General features: G+C 34.9%; 2 protein-coding genes, 1 long non-coding RNA gene and 2 pseudogenes across 5 annotated transcripts; 2 read left to right on the forward strand and 3 right to left on the reverse strand.

The window, feature by feature from the left end:
* On the reverse strand, positions 1–2447 carry LOC148204614 (uncharacterized). Of its 2 annotated transcripts, XR_015780810.1 has the most exons (4): positions 2184–2447; positions 1294–1356; positions 895–965; positions 1–770 (listed from the first exon to the last, which is right to left on the reverse strand). It is a non-coding gene; the product is annotated as an uncharacterized LOC148204614 (long non-coding RNA). The 2 variants fall into 2 exon arrangements; XR_015780809.1 differs by having other exon boundaries at positions 205–965; positions 2184–2444.
* Positions 2448–2648: 201 nt separating this feature from the next.
* On the forward strand, positions 2649–4552 carry LOC148204615 (UDP-glycosyltransferase 92A1 pseudogene; annotated as a pseudogene).
* Positions 4553–8655: 4103 nt separating this feature from the next.
* LOC124828010 (UDP-glycosyltransferase 92A1 pseudogene) lies at positions 8656–10614 on the forward strand (annotated as a pseudogene).
* Positions 10615–10874: 260 nt separating this feature from the next.
* Positions 10875–16367, reverse strand: LOC124828009 (protein FAR1-RELATED SEQUENCE 3-like). Of its 2 annotated transcripts, XM_047301207.2 has the most exons (6): positions 16152–16367; positions 13362–15636; positions 13175–13264; positions 12777–12926; positions 11617–11733; positions 10875–11437 (listed from the first exon to the last, which is right to left on the reverse strand). In XM_047301207.2, the coding sequence occupies exons 2-6, from the start codon at positions 15603–15605 to the stop codon at positions 11390–11392; spliced, it is 2649 nt and encodes an 882-aa protein (XP_047157163.1). In that variant the 5' UTR covers positions 15606–15636; positions 16152–16367; the 3' UTR covers positions 10875–11389. The 2 variants fall into 2 exon arrangements, with proteins under 2 accessions (XP_047157163.1, XP_047157164.1); XM_047301208.2 differs by lacking the exon at positions 16152–16367 and having other exon boundaries at positions 13362–15670.
* A 1698-nt stretch (positions 16368–18065) lies between these two features.
* LOC148204616 (hyccin) lies at positions 18066–19352 on the reverse strand. The gene has a single exon (XM_088113244.1). It carries the CDS (start codon positions 19350–19352, stop codon positions 18135–18137), a length of 1218 nt encoding a protein of 405 aa, XP_087969370.1. The 3' UTR covers positions 18066–18134.
* Positions 19353–21660: the final 2308 nt, after the last annotated feature.

The following is a 21660-nucleotide window of genomic DNA, read 5'->3' on the forward strand; positions in this document are numbered from 1 at the left end:
TAATTCGAATTTCCTCAATTATCTCATATTGTGCATTCTTTCAGGATTTTAACATGTTATCGATTATAAATGTTTGTAATCATTTATCAAAAGATAAAAAAAACCTATGAGAAGTATTGGACTTCACTTTTTTTCATTGTGACGGTACTACCCTCTACACGACTTCTTCAAGTCGTCAAGTCGTCAACTTCTCCCTGTACATAATTAAAAAAACAAAAATGATTCTTTGACACGGTTAAAGGAATCTACATTCATTTGACACGTCGTAGGACCCAATAATTGTCAATGTCATTAAGGATATATTGGTCATTTCAGTCTGTGGGCTGCTGCTGAGGTGGTTTGTGAGAGAGTAAATGAAACGTTGCGTTTCAGTTGCTGCATTAGGATCCTGAGTGTGATTTGAAATTTTGAAAGGTCGAGCATTTCATTTTGGAAGAGGCAATTTTTTTCATGCTAGGGTTAGGGTTGAGAGAGGACGAGAGATAGAAAAAAAAAAGGAGAACTCCATTGCTGTCACCGGAGGCTGGACGTGATCGAAAAAGTTTGTACCAGCAAAGTTGAAGTCGAAGGCAAAGTTCGTACCGGACGTGATCAATGTGGAGCGCCGAAGGTTTGTCCCCTTTCTAATTTCTCCCCTTTGTACCGAAAGAGGTTATTTCTGAAAACAACTTCTATTCTTGTACAAAACCTCTTTCAGAAATAACCTCTTTCAGAAATAAGTTTTGAATCAAGTTCTACTGATACTCAAGTCATCCACCATCACAAACAAGCTTAATATCAAACATAGAAATTTAAAATTTCACATCATTTTTCCAAGAATTGGTAATTGACTTAATAAATAACATCCATATGATAACAAATTATTCAAGCCCCCACTTGAAAAAGAGAGATTACCAGTAAGAGAGAGTCTGGATCATATTCCCAAGTTGATCAGGCCTCAAGTCCCTCCCGGCTGCAAACTAGACCTAAATCAGGTAAACTTATAATACGCATTAATGGAAAATAAGAAATGGAAAAAAAATACAATTAAACACAATAACAGATGATGAAGATGAGCAACTCAAAGCACCAACACAATTGATGCAACTTTCCTCGGACTATTCCCTGATGAGAGCAACAAAATTAGAAATCTTGTTTATCATTCATCAAATATCGTTTCAAGCAACCAATTTATTAACGTAATTATATCAAACATTGTACAAAAAGACAAGATAAAAAATAAAATAGTGGTAATAATGATTGTGTGGATAGTAGGAAAGCATTAAATACTCTCTGGAAGGGAATGATGCCTACCGCATACATGCATTCATTAATTACAAAATCTTCAAGTTCACGAACATTTGTCATATCTAGCTCCTGCATCAATTGTCATAGGGTAATACATGCAAAACAATTAATTTCGTAAGAGCTGATTCCACAAGGACACTAGAAACAGAAAAAACGGAGAAAGAAACTTTTGGTGTTAATCAAGAACTTAGCTCTATGAAAGAATAATCTATATTTAAATTCATAAATTAGATGAAACTATTCTCTACATAAAATCCAAGGAGTTAAAAATAACAGTGGGCAAAACACCATATAGAGACCACAAACAACATAATCACGCAATATATCTAGGGGCAAAGAGGGCACCATAAAGGTGCAAGAGTTGCAAACTATTTCAAATTACATGCACAATGCTAACACAACTGACTAAGAAAGGGCAACCTAGTAGTGATACAAATAAAATATATGTGATGGATTCCAAAGCAAATTTATCACTGAGTAAAAAACAAATGATGCTCGTAAATAACATATACAATACATAAATTAAAAATAAGATGGTGCCAGAAGCAAATCTATGAAAAATTCAGGACACCTTAAACTGATGTTCCACTCTCATGAGAATATTTCCCTTTTTCTAAAGCAAAAAAAATATCATCAAACAGAAAAGAATGAAGGAACATAGAGGGAGCAAGTAAAGCAAGCCCAAAAACACAAAGGAGAGTAAATAATCCTACAGGTTTGCCCAATCGAGAATTTTATCTCTCACTACATTTCCCCCTTTAGTTTAGGATTTTCGAAAATAAACCAAAAATAAAAGGAAAGATAGACAAATGATGAGAAAAGAAGAAAGGAAGAAGAAGCTCATACTTTATATTCTTCAAACGGTACAAAGGGGAGAAATTAGAAAGGGGACAAACCTTCCGCGCTCCACATCGATCACGTCCGGTACGAACTTTGCCTTCGACTTCAACTTCGTTGGTACAAACTTTTTCGATCACGTCCAGCCTCCAGTGGCAGCAATGGAGTTCTCCTTTTTTTTCTCTCTCGTTCTCTCTCAACCCTAACCCTAGCATGAAAAAAATTGCCTCTTCCAAAATGAAATGCTCGACCTTTCAAAATTTCAAATCACACACAGAATCCTAATGCAGCAACTGAAACGCAACGTTTCATTTAGTCTCTCACAAACCACCTCAGCAGCAGCCCACATACTAAAATGACCAATATATCCTTAATGACATTGACAATTATTGGGTCCCACGCCGTGTCAAATGAACGTAGATTCCTTTAATCGTGTCAAAGAATATTTTTGAATTTTCTTTTAAAAAATATTAAGTCGACGGTGTCATATGAGTATAAGTGACACTTAGGGCTTTCTCAATGTATTACTACTCTTAAAAAAAATAAAAGTTGCCTGGATCGATAATATCCACATTATTTTCGTCCAGTAAAAGAAACCGTACATGTTGTCTTCTTCAAGCGTGAGATCCCGTGACACTCAAAGGTTGCTGCTTTGGTTTAACATGCATCGGCTGGTTTTATATCTTTCTGTCACAACACAATCTGCAACCCTTTATAAGCTCTGCATCTTCTTCTTTATAAGCTCTGCAATCTTTTTTCTATCCCCAAACAACAAGAAGAAACACATCGTGATGGTACCAATCATGGCACAAGGACATATCATTCCATTCCTCGCACTAGCAAGACAAATCCAACGCACAGCAGCAACAACCTTCACCATCACCATAGCTTCCACCCCTCTCAACATTCACCACCTAAAATCTGCACTTTCTTCTACCTCTCCTGATCAAATTCGCCTAGCTGAACTACCCTTCAACTCTGCGCAACACGGTTTGCCACCAAACAGAGAGAATACCGATAAGCTAAATTTCAGTCAACTGGTAAAGTTCTGTCATGCAACACTCTCGCTTGAGGCTCCTCTTCGCTCCTTGATATCACGCATAACAGAAGCAGAAGGTCACCCTCCACTTTGCATCATATCTGACGTGTTCCTTGGCTGGGTTAACACAGTTGCTAATAGTCTAGGTATTAGGAACATCACCTTCACCACTTGTGGTGCTTATGGAACTTTGGCCTACATCTCTATCTGGTCTAACCTGCCCCACAAGAAAACACACTCTGATGAGTTCTGGGTTCCGGGGTTCCCTCAGAACTACCGATTCCACCGCACTCAATTGCATAGATATCTAACAGAAGCTGATGGCACTGATGACATGTCAAGATTCGTAATTCCACAGATTACACATGCTATGAAGTCTGAAGGGTGGATTTGCAACACGGCTGAGGAAGTAGAGCCTCTGGGGTTGAAGCTTCTGAGAAAGTATATCCAACTTCCTGTTTGGGCTGTGGGGCCTATCCTTCCATCTTCTGCACTCAAGGGTTCAAAACATCGCACAGGAAAGGAATCTGGCGTGACTCTTGAAGCGTGCATGGAGTGGCTGGATTTGAAAGATGAGAATTCTGTTGTCTACGTTTCTTTTGGGTCGCAGAACACGATCAGTGCCTCCCAAATGATGGCGTTGGCGGAAGGGTTGGAAAAGAGTGGGAGATCGTTTATTTGGGTTGTGAGGCCACCTGTTGGTTTTGACATTGATGGAGAGTTCAAGGATGAATGGTTGCCGAAAGGGTTCGAGGAGAGAATGAGAGACACCAAGAAAGGGCTGTTGGTGCGGAAATGGGCACCCCAGTTGGCGATTCTGTCACACAAATCAACAGGAGTGTTTCTGAGTCATTGTGGGTGGAACTCTGTGTTGGAGAGTCTTAGCAATGGGGTGCCAATGATTGGGTGGCCACTGGCTGCTGAACAAACATACAATGTGAAGATGTTGGTGGAGGAAATGGGTGTGGCTGTGGAGCTCACTAGAACTGTGGAAAGTACCATTTGTGGTGAAGAAGTGAAGAAGGTGATAGAGATAGTTATGGAGAAAGAAGGGAAAGGAAAGGAGATGAAGGAGAAGGCAAAGGAGATTGAATCTCATATTAGAAAGGCCATAACAGAGAAAGGGGAAGAAAAAGGTTCTTCGGTAAGAGCAATGGAAGATCTTGTTAGGACCATTCTATCACCCAACTCTCTGTGATTTTCTTCATTTTGAATTTGAATAATAAAGTTGCTTGTGTGAGCATGTTTGTCATAAACTCTTCAGCAATTTGTACCATTATTTCTTAAGCCCAACAAGAAGCAAAACCCAGCAAAATTGTCCCCTCCTTGAACGCAATGCATGAAACATAAGATATGATAGAGTATCCGATATAATTTTGGTTTTTCTCAGTAATTTGTCACGAAACTTTGTAACGAAACTCGTGATTATAATGGACCTTAAGATGAGTATGTAAATTTAGCTTATAAAATAAGGAAAGGTATGTATGTTTTGTTTTAAAGAACATTAAGTTCTGTTTTTACCAAATTTATAAAAATTTAAATTTTTATTTGTTACTCCTTTCATTGGTTGGTAGACGTATTGGAAAGATTGTTTTATTGGGTTTCTCGAGTGCTACGTGGACTGGACATATAAACATAGGAGAGACTATAGAGAGATATAAATTTAACCAGTCTTGAATCCTGAGTCAATTGATATATAAGAGACTTGGGTCAATTCATATATGAAATTCATATATAAGAGATTTCAGACGATGTTTAACTATCTTTAATAAGACTTTAAGACTTTAAGACATTAAGTTTGTAAATATTTTTTTATATATTATTTATCACGTTTATTTATATTTGTACTGTATGGTCGGATAGTTGCACTACTAAAGAGGGACGGTCGGTCACTTATGTTTGAACTCTTAAATTTGGACAAAACAGAACAAAGATCATCTGATCAAACAGAATTAGAGACCAAATAGGTACTAATTAGTGTATAATAGGGCGAGATTGGGTCGTGATTAGACTAATCTTAAGCCCATCTAGAAAACTATAAACAGATATCAAAAGTGATCGCATTTATTGTGAATTTAAAACTTTGCTCTTATCCTTCTGGATTAATTACTGACTTAAGCATCAAGTACCTTTGGCAGGTATCCTTGATCGGTTTGGAGCGTCGACGAAAGAGAACTTGGACTAAAACGAACATAGTTACCCGTGCGGTTAAGGAGTAAAAGTGTGAAGATGTGTTTCGTGAAGTTACTCGACCCTATATCCGAAACAATATTTATATAAGAAATTTTGTGTAACATTTAATTTAAAGTCTTAATGTATTAAAACATTATGTTCATAAAATTTCTCTTTATATATTATTCATTTATAACCATATAGAAGAAATCTAATGTCCCTTATAATTGAAAATCTGAATGTATTTGGTTTCTCTCAAGTACGAGTCTCCTCCCTATATTATTAATTTTTCCTCCATGTCAAACTTATTTTACCTATAAAACATGACATAATCTTTTAGCTAAAACTTTCAAGCATTAAGCTAATATTTGATTAAGAAATGAATATGAATTAAGGTAATATTTGGATTAAGGAATGAATATGAAAAAAAGTAACCAAATGAATTTGAGGAAACTTAAAAATGGATTTGAGGAGAAAGTTTGTAAAAGTTTGTCAATGATATGATGAGTAATAGATTAAAGAATGTTTTAATTAATAAAAATAGATGTTTACCAGTTTGTTTTTGTGAGAAATTTTAATATAAATTTAAATTTAACTAGTAAAAATTATCAATTTTTTATATCAATTAATTTAAATTAAATAATATAAAAAACATCAGTAAAATTGTATACACTAAAATAGTATATTATTTAATTTTAATGAATTATATCCAACCAAAATAAATTTAACCTAATTAAATAATACATACCAATTATATATAACTAATAAATAATTATCACACAAATATTTACTGACATCATAAATGACACAAATATTTATTAACACCATAAATATAACTAAGAAATAATTATCACAGAAACCAATTTCCGTAATTAACACCACAGTTATTTATTAACACAAAAATAATAATATATAACTAATAAATATTTATTAATTAAGAATTTAGTAATAAATTTTATATATATATATATATATATATATATATCATCATACAAAATTAAATTAAGTATAAATTATCGTCATGTCTAACCTATTGAAGAGTAACATTGAAGAGTAATAGATATTAAAGGAAATCAACACTTAGCAAAGATTACCACGTACCACCACTTCTTCACCATGGCTCACGAACCAATTTGGTGGACGTTCTCCACCTAAAAAAATAATAATAATTCAAATATTTCATAAACGTTAAAGCTACGAGAATAAAATAACATAAGAATATATATAAAAAGATAGAAGAAGTTCAGTTCTAGTTCGACAGACTCGGTTTCAGCCTGTCAAACTTGAAAACAGAGGAAAAGCTCTTCAAGCTTGGCAAGCAAGTTTGACAAACTCGATTTTAGCTCAGCAAGTTCGGTAAACTCATTTTCAGCTCAACAAGCTTGGTTTCAATGATCATTTAATCAAATACATAAAATTGATTCTCTTGCAAACATAATTGATTGCAGAATTTCCATGTAAAAAAATAGAATCAATTTTGTTGTATGTTTTAAGACTATGGAATCAATTTTAGTCTCATGGTCATTTTTCTCAAATACACATAATCAATTTTCTTGCAACCATAATTGATTTTTTCATACCAATGAACAAACATAATTGATTGTCATATCTCATAAGTGTGAAAAATATTTATTTTCATACTTATTAATTAGCTCAAAATTGTATTTATTCATGAAACAATGTGTTTTTCTCATAGAAATCTTGTAATAGTGAGTAGGAAAGTTGTGTATTACTTTGTAAAGGAATTTTATACATCATTTGAGTGTTGTCAGTTGTTTCTCGCTAAGCCAATAATCATTCGCTCAACTACTGGAAAGATTATTTGCTCAACACACCTTCACTCGTTGAGCGAATTGGGTCAGTTAAAGGATTAGCAGTTGAGTTTTCACTCATCGCATACATAGTTGTGCGTTGAGCGAATTAATTAAATCTAAATTGATTTTTAGTTCGAGAAAGACAGAAAAAAAGTTACTTCTGATAGAGACAAAATTATGAAAAGTTTTCAGAAACTCCAATAGACTACTTCAAGGCATCAAGACACCATTTCTGCAAGGAATTGTTTCAAATTTGTACGTTTTAGATGACTAAGAGTAACTATAATTCTCTCTGTTGAAATTGGATGTAATGAATTCACTATGATGTAAATTCACCCATATATAGACTATAGAGAAAAATATCATTAATATTGATGACAGTACAATAAAACACTTTCAAAATAATTAATAAAGAAGAAAAGGAGCGAAGCACAAAAATCATGCCAAACCCAGACAGGAAAAGAGTAATATCTCTATTACTTTTATTAAATTTTTTTATCTGTTTTTTATTTTAAGTTTTTTTATATGTATTTCATTTACTTAATTTGTATAAGAATGAATCATTTTTGTTCTCTTTAACTTTTCCATGTAAACGAGTTGTCTCGTTTATGAAGATGATTTTGTATTGTATGGTGGGGTTCTTAACTTTTTAACATGGGAAGATCACAATTTTTGGTCCTGGTAAATAGTTTTCTTTTAACACTAGGGTGCAAAGATTACAATTTAAGGTCATTTTAAAAGTTTATAACTTTTAACATGGTCATGTTAGAAAGCTTAAATTTTATGTTTATGCTTATGTGAAACTTTATGAAGAGAAGACCTAAATATTATTTTGATATCTGATTTTTTTTTCTTAATGTAGTTCTAGTTTTTTTTTTCAATTAAGTCTTAATTTTTCATTAATTTTTTTAATTTGATATTTTTATAAGATACTTAAATAGTTAATAATGAATATGACATGTCATTAGATAGTTTTTTAATTTTAATTTAAAAAAAATTATTTCTATTTTAATATTGTGTCATCATTTTTATATTTGTTATTTTGATTCAATTTAATTTTAATTTTTTAAAATTAAAATAATTTTGTTCTATTTGAACATATATATAAAATTTATATTAATATTTTTATTAAAATTCATAATTTTATTACATATTTCTGAAATTACTTTTAAACCATATATGATTTTAAATAATATGACTTTAATTTAAAATTTCTTAGTACACATAGCTTAGAAAAGTTTAATAGAGATTCAGCTAAAAAGAATTAAATTTATTAAAAATTTAAAACTTAATTAAGTCTAATTTATATTAATAATAAGTATGGTTTAGTGACTGAATTGAATTATTCGTAAAAAACAATTGATGTATGCGGGGAAGCGATTTTTTGGTGAGTATTTCTTGAAATATTGAATTTTTATTTCAAAGTATAAAAAATCCTAAACCTAAACCCTATGCACAATAAAAGCTAGTAAACATAATTTGATTGAAGTAGGTGTGTGTGAAATGCAAATGGAATAATCACATTTATTAACTGTTATAGAACATCTTAAATTAAATACTAACAAAAAGAACACTAAAATATGTTACTTTTTATGTTCAAAAGACACTTGGTGATCACAACACAATGCACAAAAGAGGCTATACGTATTTACGAAAAGGTCCCGCACCGAAAAGGCAGCTTTGCACAGTACACTGCTTTACTTGCAAACGTGGATTGCAGAGGCTCACACATTTGCCTTTTGCATTTGTTCATCTGAAGCTATAACTGTAGCTTATAGACACATTTTTTTATCATAAACGAATACCAGAAAGCTATTAGCTCCAATGGCAGAGGCAGCAAAGAAGAATGGCCATATCGTGATGATACCCTTCATGGCACAAGGCCATATCATCCCATTCCTCCAACTAGCACGACAAATCCAACACAAGACAACCTTAAACATCACCATAGCCAACACCCCCCTCAACATTCAATACCTTCGATCTGCACTTTCTTCCACTTCCCCTGATCAAATCCGTCTTGCTGAGTTACATTTCAACTCTACCCAGCATGGTTTGCCACCAAACGTAGAGAACACAGAAAAGCTTCCTCTCAGTCACATAGGCAAATTGTTTAATTCATCGCTCAGCCTTGAGGCTCCTCTGCGCTCCCTCATAGCACAGATCACAGAAGAAGAGGGTCACCCTCCGCTTTGCTTAATATCTGACGTGTTCCTTGGCTGGGTTAACAGCGTTGCAACTAGCTTAGGTATTAGGAATCTATGCTTCACCACTTGTGGTGCTTATGGAACTTTAGCCTACATCTCTATCTGGTCCAACCTTCCTCACAGGAAAATAGACTCTGACATGTTCTGGGTTCCGGGGTTCCCTCAAAACTACCGCTTCCACCGTACTCAACTGCATAAATTTCTTAGACAAGCTGATGGCACTGATGAATGGTCGCAGTTCTTCATTCCACAGATTGCACTTTCTATGAATTCTGACGGATGGATTTGCAACACGGTTGAGGAGATAGAGCCTTTGGGGTTGCAGCTTCTGAGGAAGTATGTTCAACGTCCTGTTTGGACTGTGGGGCCTCTTCTACCCTCTACTAAGGGTTCAAAACATCGTGCAGGAAAGGAATCTGGTATAGCCCTTGAAGCTTGCATGGAGTGGCTGGATTTGAAGGATGAAAATTCTGTTGTCTATGTTTCTTTTGGATCACAGAACACAATCAGTGCCTCCCAAATGATGGCGTTGGCTGAAGGGTTGGAAGAAAGTGGGAGATCGTTTATTTGGGTTGTGAGGCCACCTGTTGGTTTTGACATTGATGGAGAGTTCAAGGAAGAATGGTTGCCAAAAGGGTTCGAGGAGAGAATGAGAGACACCAAGAAAGGGTTGTTGGTGCAGAAATGGGGACCCCAGTTGGAGATTTTGTCACACAAATCCACAGGAGTGTTTCTAAGCCATTGTGGATGGAACTCTGTGTTGGAGAGCCTTGGCCATGGTGTGCCAATGATTGGGTGGCCACTAGCTGCAGAGCAAGCATATAATGTGAAGATGTTGGTGGAGGAAATGGGTGTGGCTGTGGAGCTCACTAGAACTGTGGAAAGTACCATTACCGGAGAGGTGGTTCAGAAGGTTATAGATATAGTGATGGACCAAGAAGGGAAGGGAAAGGACATGAAGGATAGGGCAAATGAGATTGCAGCTCACATGAGAGATGCCACAACAGAGAAAAGGGAAGAAAAAGGGTCTTCAGTAAGAGCAATGGATGATCTTGTTACAACTATTTTATCACCCAAGCCTCTATGATTTGGAATTTGAATAACAATGAAGTTGCTAATGGAAGCATTCTTGTTAAACTGCTCAGCAACCTTTACCACTAAATTTTCAAAATGTCACTGCGAATGTCAGAAGTTCATGTATTAACTCAAGCATATTTTATGTATACAAAAGCTAATGCGATCCGCAATATTTCGCCTATACATAGTCCATATTGAATCATTTTAGGAACGAAATTTAATTATTAGGAACGAAATTTAATTATTAAAACCGCTATCCCTTTTTTCCTGTTTCACATTCAGGACTATCTTTAAGAAAAACAAAAGAACTGTGTCAAAATGTGTTTTTCCATGAAAAGTGCAAAAAGAAATTGTTGACATTCAATCAAACAGGACTTGCGTCAATGAGTATTTTGACCCAATAAAAATTTATATTAAGTATGACTTGACTTTTAACAGAAGTATTATAACTGAACATTTGAAACTAAAGAAGTATTTACACTGCCAAATATCACTATTTACGTTCAAAGTTTCTTTGACAAACTAAAGAACTACTATGATTATTATTACTATTTGTGAAAAAAAAAAAAAAGTAGGATTCATACGGTAATTTCGTCACCAAACTAATATATAATTTCCACCCTTGCTTTTGTTTGCCTTTTTTTGTCCCATTTCCAAATTCCTAAATCCTCTTCTACTCGTTATTCGTTTGGTGAACGCTCCTCCACTCCACCCCGGTGAAGAGGTAAGTATCTTCCAAACGGTTCCTTTAAAGTAACTATGCTGCCTATGATATGCTACATGTACAAATAAATATCCTAGACAACAAACTTAACACGCACAAAATAGGAAAAAGGAAAGAGACTTTACTACACTACTTTTCTAAAAGCCATTTTAGTATTCACTGTTCACAATGTGGCCATCAAGATTAATAATAGTCACCAACCTATCTGGGTATGAAACAAAAATTCGCTGCTTCACTTCCGAGGTCTTTTCAATATAGCAGCTTCTGTTTGTGCATCGCCCTGCCAAATTTTAGCCTACAAATTAACATTACGTACACAAAAAACACCCAAGTGTGATAATAAAAAAATAGAGCCTTAGTTTCCTGATTGAAAACTAAAGTTGGATGGTTGATACCACACTATTAAAAACACATTGATACATCAGGTAGCACTAGTTTAGGTTACCATAAACAACTTACAGGAACCGATAGTTGCTCACGTATATAGTCCATTGATCGTAGTACAGCAACTAATGTTTCCCTGGACACCTGAAACTTGACTTCACACACACCAGTATTTGTATCGGCAACTGGAAGCTGAAACAGTTAAAAGAATTTCAACAATCAAAAAGTTTGTCGAAATACATAGACCAAAAATAAAAGGAACATTTTCAGAACGTGGGATATCTATATGATAACATCTTAAACAAGCAGGAAAGATGCATCAAACCCACAAAACCCCCATAAGCTAAGAATAATACAATTAATGACAATAATTACTCTTTGCTTTTGTTCTGTTTCTCTCTTCTCTTCTATACTTTAAGGGGAAAAATAAAGAAAAATACAAATATACAGCCTTTTATACATGATCAACCAATGTATAGATGTATCATCATTTCCACAATGATTTCACCCAAATCGACGAAAAATGCTTGAAATATCCAATAAACACAATCATTACTCGGCATATATGTTCTTTGCACAAAAAATATGGCCTCCAAGTTAGAATATCAATTCCTGTTCAGTCTCAATATCAATTCCTGTTCAGTCTCGAGATACAAAGGAATCAAGCTAAGTATTTATCCATATGTATGCTCTTCATATTTTAAATTGAATTTGGTAAAGATCAATTATAAGATTTTAATCAAAAATCAAGTACATTGTCGTAACATTATATTACAAGTTATCTACCTTAACAGCATCATATCATTCTCATAAAGCTATATTTTCAACTGCGTGATGCCTACTTTCTTTAATAGCCAATATAAATATTCTCGTACCTAAACAATTTCCCAAATAATCATTGTCATTCACCTATAACACCAGCCTCTGAAAAACAACAGTCTAGCTCTGTCCCCTTTACGTATTTTGCCAATCGAAATAATTAAAATTTTCTTCCTTGGTAACCTAATTAATAATATGTGCTCCTTAGATAAAATCTAACCTTATAAATTTAAATCAAAATATATATTCTACCACTCCCATTTACAGCCACTCAGTAAGAAGAGAAGTTCTTCAAGGAAATTTAATATGAAAATGCAAAGCAGCATCCATACCTGCTTTTCTAGTAGTAATAGTAACAAAACATAAGGACAGGGCCTATTTGAGAAAGTTAAGTCCAAAGGAACAAAATCACACACCTTTAAATTTAATACAGCAAACTTCCTAGTTGGTGCAGAAAGTTGATCTCTGATGTTGACCATATGGTTAAACAACGGTTCCAAAGTAACTTTTGAGAGATTAAACTTAACTTCCGATTCTGTTGATGGATTCCTGCTATAATCTTGCAACTGCATTAGAAATATGCTTAAAGGACTCAGGATCCTCACATTTTCGCTATTTTTTAAAACAATGCAAGAGGATAAAAGTAGGATAACCTACCACGATCAAATGTTACAGAAGACATTTATATGCATAAAGGAACTAAAGGTTGAGTCTCGGAAATTCTCATGCAAAAACACAGGTATCTAAACCAACTTGAAACTAAATCATGACTATTACTACCAGGTTTTCATCATTCATATAATTACCAGCATACCTTAAGATTGATAACAGCCACTCTATTCCCTGGTGTTGAGGTCTTGTTCTCCATTACCCATGTCAATGATTTCAGACAGGGATAAACCACCTACAGAATAGAACACGAGAACCAATTCATTGAAATGCGGTTCCAATCCCACAAATATGCCATATAAAAAATGGGGAAGGGGTTCTCCTTCACATACCATGTTTTCAGGTGTACCATCATCTCGCTGAAGAGACACTGGGGTCATTCGTGGTAAATTTAGATCAGCAACTGATTGAACAGGAGTACTAGCATCATTAAGATTAAACCTCTTCGTTATTTCATCCTGCTGTGGCCACAGAAGAGGGTTTGTATCTGCTGTTGAAGTAGGGGATTTTCTGTCATCATAAGCAGCCCCACTGACGGGATGACTGGGTGGGGAAACTTTGGCAACACTTCTCTTCATGAAAGAAATCTTTTTTGCACTTTCTCGAAGAGCACCAATTGCAGTATCATGTGTTTCCACAGTCATTGCCCCTTCTTCAGCATATTTGATGGCTTCCCAACAAAGATTGCTATATCGTGATGCCAAAGACTCATGTACATGCAATTCACCAGCATGTTCAACTGACCCAGCACTGACTTTTGCATTTCTTGTCCACCGTTTTAAAATATAATGAGATGGCAATGTAAGTACATTAGTCACAGTAAAAACAGTTAGAACATGTCTACATAGAATGCCTGAATACTCAAACATTTGGCAACTACAGTTAGCTCTCAACTCAGAAAGGTTTAATGTGACAACATAAGCCTTTTGGTCATCGTCAAATTTTGCAACCCTGAATATGCTACTTTCTCCATCTTCTTCAATTCTGTTGGCTGTATAAGCAAAGGTTTCCACTAGCTCTTCTTGAAACTTTGAAAATATTCTCCGAGTATAGAGATTAGCAGCCTGCTTCTCCATTGGGGAAGGTGTCCTCGGGACAGGGGTGGTGCAAATTGTCTCATAATCTGTTTCTAATTCTTTTTCAAACCAGCTCTCTAAAGCTTGTTCGTACTGCCTAAAGAACACTGGCAATGTCGCCTGATGGTTGGCAAAACCATAAAAAAAAGAACCATCGATTCCGTGATTAGGAGATATTACTGCAAAAAATGAATCACGGAAATATGCTGGAACCCATTGTGCACGAGCATTGTACAATGACTGAAGCCAATCATTTTTTGTGAGATCATATTTATTCATGATAAAATTCCACGATGAATCAAACTCCTCAACTGTTTCTGTCAGATTAATACAATTATATAGTTCAATCTGAAAATTTGGATGCATGTTGCATACATAGGCCAACTTCTCATGGCCTTCTCGCAAGACATGCCATTTGCTTATACAGTGCCGTGTTTGAGGAAAAACTTGTGAAATTGCTATTTGTATAGCTCTATCTTGATCAGTAGTGATAGAGACAGGGTAACGGTCATTCATTGCTGTCAAAAATGTCTTGAAGAGCCAGATAAAAGAAGCCTCAGAATCATCCAAGAGGAGTGCACAACCAAACAAAATCATCTGACCATGATGGTTTACCCCGGTGAACAGAGCAAAGGGCACTCTATATTGATTTATTCTGTAAGTTGTGTCCATAGTAACCGTATCACCAAAATGACCATAAGCAGTCCTTGATCTCGCATCTGCCCAAAACACATTAGACATGTGATTATCATCATCAAGTTGTATTGCATAGAAGAAACCAGGGTTCTCAGCTTGCATTTTCTTAAAGTACTCCAGCAGGTTGTGAGCATCCCTCCCTAATGTCCTCCTTTGAATAGGTGGTCTAACAGCATAATTCATCATTGACGGACTTTTAACTGGGTGAACTGTTTCAGCAATAGTAGCAACAGCAGGAATATTCCTAATCCCGTGAATATTCTTAGTAGGAATGCCATTCTTATCCATAGATACATACATCACACCGCTTGGAACAAGCCCCACTCCTTGGTAAGTTTCAGGCATGGTTCTTCCCACACTAGAAAAGTGCTTGCGAGGCCTAATACTCTGCACCTTACTAAGGTTTGCCATGGAATGGCTATGCTCCTTTACAAATTGTGTAACAACCCAATTATTTTGGCCCTTCTTCTCGATCCTAATCATTGCATTGCAACTGCCAGCAAGCTTTCTTTTCAAATCCTCCCTGCCACAGACAAATTCGCAGTACATATTCTCCCCATTGGCTTTGGAACGACCCTTTGCACCAGCTTTGCAGCTGAAACCCACACGTCTGGCATACTCATTGTAGAAAGTCTTTGCAGCATCTTCAGAATCAAACTCCCTACCCACATATGGCTCAGAAACCCCAACCTCGACATGAGAGCCAGAGTTGTTTTCAGCCTTATTAACTCCACCTCCAATATGTTCAACATTCCCATCATCCGCCATAGCTTGATGGTCACTTCCTTCTCCCATGCTTATCATTTGTATGTAGCAAAAGTTGCATGCTTTAATCCTATCAAATAGAAAGATACGTTGCCTTAATTTGCCTATGCAGCAAGCAAATCCAAAATTAAAAATGCAGCGTTTTCTAATGTTGCAAAACAAAGAAACGAACCACAGAAAGGAGAAAATAACAGATTAAAAGAAAATTTCCATTTACCAAATTAAGGTCATATAAGGTGACACGAATAAAAACTCAGTCCTGTCACAGAGTGCAGTTAATAATTCAAAACTGACATGCATTATCAGATATTTGGTATAGCCAATAACAATACCAATGGAACAAAGGTTCAATGTCAGATAGGTTTGAGCTAAACATCTTAACTACAACACACAATTTTAACATTCAATTAATTATTACAATTAGTTATCACAGATAGGTCAAAATGCATACCTAGAGATGAAGTAATCAAAGAAGTCGCAAAACTTTCAGTAAAATTCACAGAAATAAAAAAAAATGAATAAAATTAGAAATTATTAAATAATTCATTATAAAAATTAAACAAGAGATAGGAAGTCCTAGCTTACAGAGATGAATATGTATGGCGCTAATAAAGCCAGTCAATAATTTCAGTGCTCCTTAACAGGTTGAAGAATCGCAGAAACGCACGAACGGCGAGGAAACGAAACCGGTGTGTTTTGGCAAGAGCTAGGGTTTGTGGTCGAGCAGCTCCGGGCGGTTGCGGAGACGGAGGAGGAAGGAGCGTAAGAGTGGGTGGATGTAGCGTTGCATATGTTAGATATGAGTGCACACGTCATATTTACCGTTGATCTAAATCTGACGGTTATTGTTCGCCTAGGTCGAAATTCATTTAAAATTGTAACTTCGTTTATTTTTCTGTTTTTTGTGGTGAGATTTCTTGAGTGCACTGTGCACCGTCCATCATCCATCGATCGATCAGGCTCCACGTAACGTAATATTACCACCGTCCATTCTTTTTACGATTGTATTCTTTTATAAGGCCAATTATAATTTTCCATTCTATATTTTTCAAAATTCACATTTTCTTCCTTTTTAAAAATTTAAGTTTTTTTTTAAAAAAATTTCAATAATGTTATATCCTTAAATATTTTTAACATATTCTTAATTATTTAGTTTTAACCATTCATAATTTATTAAATTTCCAATTCAACTATTCGTACAATTTTTATTATTAGAATAACATGATAACATAAAAAAACACATATAATACTCGCGATTTTCTTCCAGAATTGAAAAGGTAGCACCTACTTGTAACTCCATATCTTTTCTAAAATTGAAAAATAAACAACAGCTAAAATAAAGGGTTAAAAAAATGAAAAAATAAGAAACATAATCATGAATTTTACAAAACATAGATAACAAAACTACAATTAAACCTTCCTTTTGATATACTTTAGAATAAATAAATATTTATTAACAGTATACTCTGATAGCATATAATTATATCATAAGTTTATTCATTTTTAATTATAACTTCCCTATTAATTAAATTTATAAATAGTTAACCATATTGCATATTTTATAAATTCCACCATTTATTGTATATATTTTATTATTCTTTTTATTCACCTTTAAAATTCAATCAAAAAATATAAACTGATGTATATCTAGATATGCATGTATTGTTACATTTTCAAAATACTATCATTTTTAAATTGAATACCATGGCTAAAAATATCATTCACTTGTTCCAATTTAATTTACTTTTATAGTTAGATATAATTATTTTAACCGTTAAATAAGTTTTTAATATCTATAGACCGGGCTTCGTTAAAATTGACGTCTCCACAATAATTTCATATTTTTTTTCACTCAACATCTTATAAATATTAGACTCTGATAATAACTTTACATTAAATTTAATATGCGATATTTTAAGGTACGTTAACGCCAAAATTAACACGTAAATCACGATAATAAAATTAGACGAAATTCATGTAATTACAAAATGTCCATATCAAAAATACTACAAAAAATATCAAAACACAACTTATTTAATTCTTAACTCTTATATACACAATGCTGTCATTAATTAATATCACAAAATATAGTTAATGAAAAAAAAACCATCATCTGAATTCATATACATTAATTAACCACAAAACAAAACATTGTACCATATAATCGCATCTGAATCGGTTCCTATTCTAAAAACAACAATTAATAAGTTAATTTTATAAATTCGGTGTATTTAACAAAGTAAAAATCATGACTACGTCTGGCTTAAAAACTCAATTCAAAACTTATAAATACAAAGATAAACTAGAGATCGGTTAATTATATTTATTGTAAAATTAAAATTATATTATAATCGAATTAAAAAAATTTGTAATTAAGTGTGAAGGAACATAGTTCTTGATCTCACTGTTTCAAAACAAACGATTTAATTATATGATTTTAGCTTAATAATTTATTGTAGTTGATAGTTTAACATCATTTATTTATATATCCTGAAGAAAGAGTGTGATATGAAGAGAAAGAAGAGAATAATGAGTGTTGATGAGAATGGGAATGAAAAGAAAGGATTTTCAGAGAGAAATAACATCGGAGAAAGGTAGTTCGGTGGGATCAAGGTTGTCGTTGTTGGGCATAACAGTTTTGGAGAGCCTCATGAGACTCCTCATGGGAAGAATAGCTTTAGGGTTAACATCATGCATGCTCCTTGAAAACAAGGACCTGCATGCTTCATTAGCCTTCTCGAAAAGCTCAACCTCTTTGTTGTTATTGGGACCCAACAAACAGTGTCCCAGAATCCTCATAACAGGTTGCAACAGTTCCCAACACAGAGGAACCCTGCCCTCAACCTTCACTCTCTTTTCAACCGCCACATCAGAACCAACCGCTTCTTCTTCTTCTTTTCTTCCTTCTTCTTCTTCTTCTTCTTCACTCTTCTCTCCACCCTCTTCGAACTTCTTATACATCTCGCCGTCTTGCCCTGCCCACACCTTGCAAAACTCGCAAAAATCGATCTTTGAAGACACTGGCATCTGCCCGATCTTCGCGTAGAACAATTCCAGTGCCACGCCCACAATGCGGGCCCGCCGCGTCGACCGCACGGTGCCGTGGGGCTCCAGCGCGGGGGAGACCACGGCGGTTTCGGGCTCGCTGGCGGCGGAGTTGGGGGTGCTGGTTCCTTTGCCGGAGGTTTTAACGCTGCCCTCGTGGTACACACTAGGTTGGGTGAGATCGGGGATCGTTATGGAAACGGGCTTCCCGGCGCGTGAGGTTGTTTCGTGCGCGTAGACGGCCAGGAGGACGGCTTCGAAGCCGGCTTGGGGTTTCCGGTCGGCGACGCGTGAGAGGTAGATGCCGGCGATGATGGGGATGAAACGGAGAACAAGAAGCTGGAGGTCACCGACGCCGGACTGGAACGTGTCGTAGAGCCAGCGGCAGAGATTGTTGTCGCCGGCGCCAGAGTTGGGCTGGCGTAGGAGGGCGGAGATTTGGGGGTAGAGGTCGGGGCTGGTGGGGAGAGAGGCGGGGGTGAGCCTTGAAAGAGAAGGGACGATGGAGGAGAGGGCTTCGACGGCGGTTTTGAGTTTTAACGGGGAGTCAGCTGCGGTGGCGGAAGGTTTGGGTGTGGCGGAGGGAGTGGAGGCTTCGTCGCCGGACATTGTGTGTGGTGTGATCGAGAGAGGGTTACGTAGTTTTGTGTTTAGCGATGAGTTATTGTGAGAGATAGAAAAACGTAACGGAAGGAGCCAAAATAGGATCTTATGTTTCGCTACAAAATAAGTGAGTAACATTTCTTATCTTTTTAATTACTTCAAAAAAAAAGTATAAATCCGAAAGAAAATCAAATACATTGTCATAATATAATCGATAAAGAAAAAAATATTATATTATTTTTTATATGAATACAATGTACCAAAATTCAGATCCGAGATGCCAATGTTTTTCATTCTTCCTGTTATGCGTCATGCGCGGTTAGTGATTCATTATTATAATTTACTTATTATTATCCTTTAATACTAATATTACGTTCTTTAACTTGAATATGAAATGTGATACAAACAGGGTGAACTTTAGATTAATTGGGAAGATTAACATTCAGTGATGATACAGAAATAAGTCAAAGATACGAATTAATTAAAAAATTATTGGTTTTGGTAAATAGTTGGCATATGCACGACGGGGTGATATAAATTGTAATCAGTATATTATATATTGTGTATGATTTAATTATTCAACACGTTTTTCAAAGTAGTTAACTTCATACACGAAAATAAGAGAAAGAGGAAAAGAAGAAAGAAGGAGGACTTGATAAAAACTGAGTTGTGGACTTTGACTTTTTTACTTTGTGAGCATTTGAGTGATATAGTTTTTATGCTTAGTCTGTTAGCAATGATGTACATTTTAACTTGTTTGTTAACAATGTCTACAAGTAAAAATGGATAATTTGCTAATAATGTTTAATAGTAAAATTGGATATCGTGGTATAATTGATAGAAAATCTTATTTTTTTAAAAAAATCATTAAATAAAGAGTTTTACAATTTTCTAATAATTTTTTGAAAAAATTTACATACGAATTTTTTTTATGATGATTATATTATATAAGATAACGATAAGTCAACACATATTTTTTGACAACATTTTTACATAATATTTTTGGTAGAAGTTGAGATCCCTTACTTAAAGTACTTAAAGTTGTTATGAAGATTGGATGAACTTCTTATGATCCTTCATTACCCAAATTGCTCTCTTTTCTTCTTGTCCAAGCCATGCAAGAGGATACCCATCAAAGGCACTTTGACGTTCAAGTTAGTGACTTTGCATAATAATATTATAATATAAATTAGTAATCAGAATTGGTTACTTGATTTTCCAGTCAAACATATATATATATATATATATATATATATATATATATATATATATTAAAATGAGTTTACCTTTAGGTCTGACCCATTACCAATAAATGGTTAATATTTTTATTAACCACCAATCAGTTGTAACTACCTCAACGACTATCTTAACCGAACGGTTAGGAGTTGTTAATTGTTTGTTTGTCGAATCCATTGGTCTGACAGGTATCTATACCGTACACAAGCCCCCATGCTTAAGCAAACTCCTTATTGGAAGAGGTGCGCATGGATTATTATGAACTTGAGAAAGGTCGTTCACGTGGTATTAGGGAGTCTATGTTTAATGCATCTTAAGTCTTCATTCCTCCCTGCACCGAGAGGCGAACTCTAGGAGTTCACTTAGAACGTTCCCTAGGTTGATGAAACTCAGGTGAGAATTCACGAAAAATGTTCTTCACCAAGGGACGGACTCTAGGAGTTTTCCTCACTGAGCGGTTGCTTAAAGTTGGCCAAGTGGATTATATGCAAGATTCTGTTATCTGCACTAAAGAAAAATAACAATTCGAATTTGAACTGTCAAAAAAGTTTAGTCAATCAAACCAACTCACTTATGATGTTAGACAGCTAATATCAAAATAACTTAGGTTCTAAGGTCAGACAACCAAGCAAACGAGATCGAAGAGACTCGGGTGAGAGTTTTTTCACCGAGCGACAAACTCAAGGAGTTCACTTAAAACGTTTCCAAGGTCAAAGAGACTCAAGTGAGAGCTACGAAAGCATTCCTCATCGAGTGACAAATACTATGAATTACGAAAGCGTTCCCTAGGTCAGAAAGGCTCATGTGAGAGCTACGGAGTTCCTTACCGAACGGATTGATTAAGTGATTTGTGATCCTATCACCTGTACTGAAGAAAAGTAATAATCGAATTGGAATGACCTTCCAACACTAAACCGATTATTTTTTTATTAAGTTTAGAATACATCAATATAATAATAAATAAATAATAAATTATTGTCAAATTTATTAACTATGTTAAAATATATATATATATATATATATATATATATATATATATTACATTACATTACATGTATTTAGGAGACATTACCATTTACTATTTATTTATGTTTGAAGTGTTCTACTCTTTCCCACATGTGCAGCCACCTAGATTCCACGTTACCCCCTCAGGCAAAAGGAAAAGTGTTTTAGTCATGTTATAAAAAATTGAAAAAGTCTCAGTGAAGAA

This window comes from Vigna umbellata, chromosome 1, assembly GCF_029865625.1.
Source record: "Vigna umbellata cultivar VRB3 chromosome 1, Vumbellata_1.0, whole genome shotgun sequence".
Taxonomy (NCBI): domain Eukaryota; kingdom Viridiplantae; phylum Streptophyta; class Magnoliopsida; order Fabales; family Fabaceae; genus Vigna; species Vigna umbellata.

What these genes read in the sequence shown, in the direction of transcription:
- LOC124828009 (XM_047301207.2), bottom strand. Translation starts at nt 15,605, where the DNA reads ATGATAAGCATGGGAGAAGGAAGTGACCATCAAGCTATGGCGGATGAT. An exon ending in TTGCTGTATTAAATTTAAAG is followed by an intron (nt 11,734 to 12,776) that starts GTGTGTGATTTT and finishes TAACTGTTTCAG; the next exon opens with CTTCCAGTTGCCGATACAAA. An exon ending in GTGAGCAACTATCGGTTCCT is followed by an intron (nt 11,438 to 11,616) that starts GTAAGTTGTTTA and finishes AAAATTTGGCAG; the next exon opens with GGCGATGCACAAACAGAAGC.
- LOC148204616 (XM_088113244.1), bottom strand. Translation starts at nt 19,352, where the DNA reads ATGTTACTCACTTATTTTGTAGCGAAACATAAGATCCTATTTTGGCTC.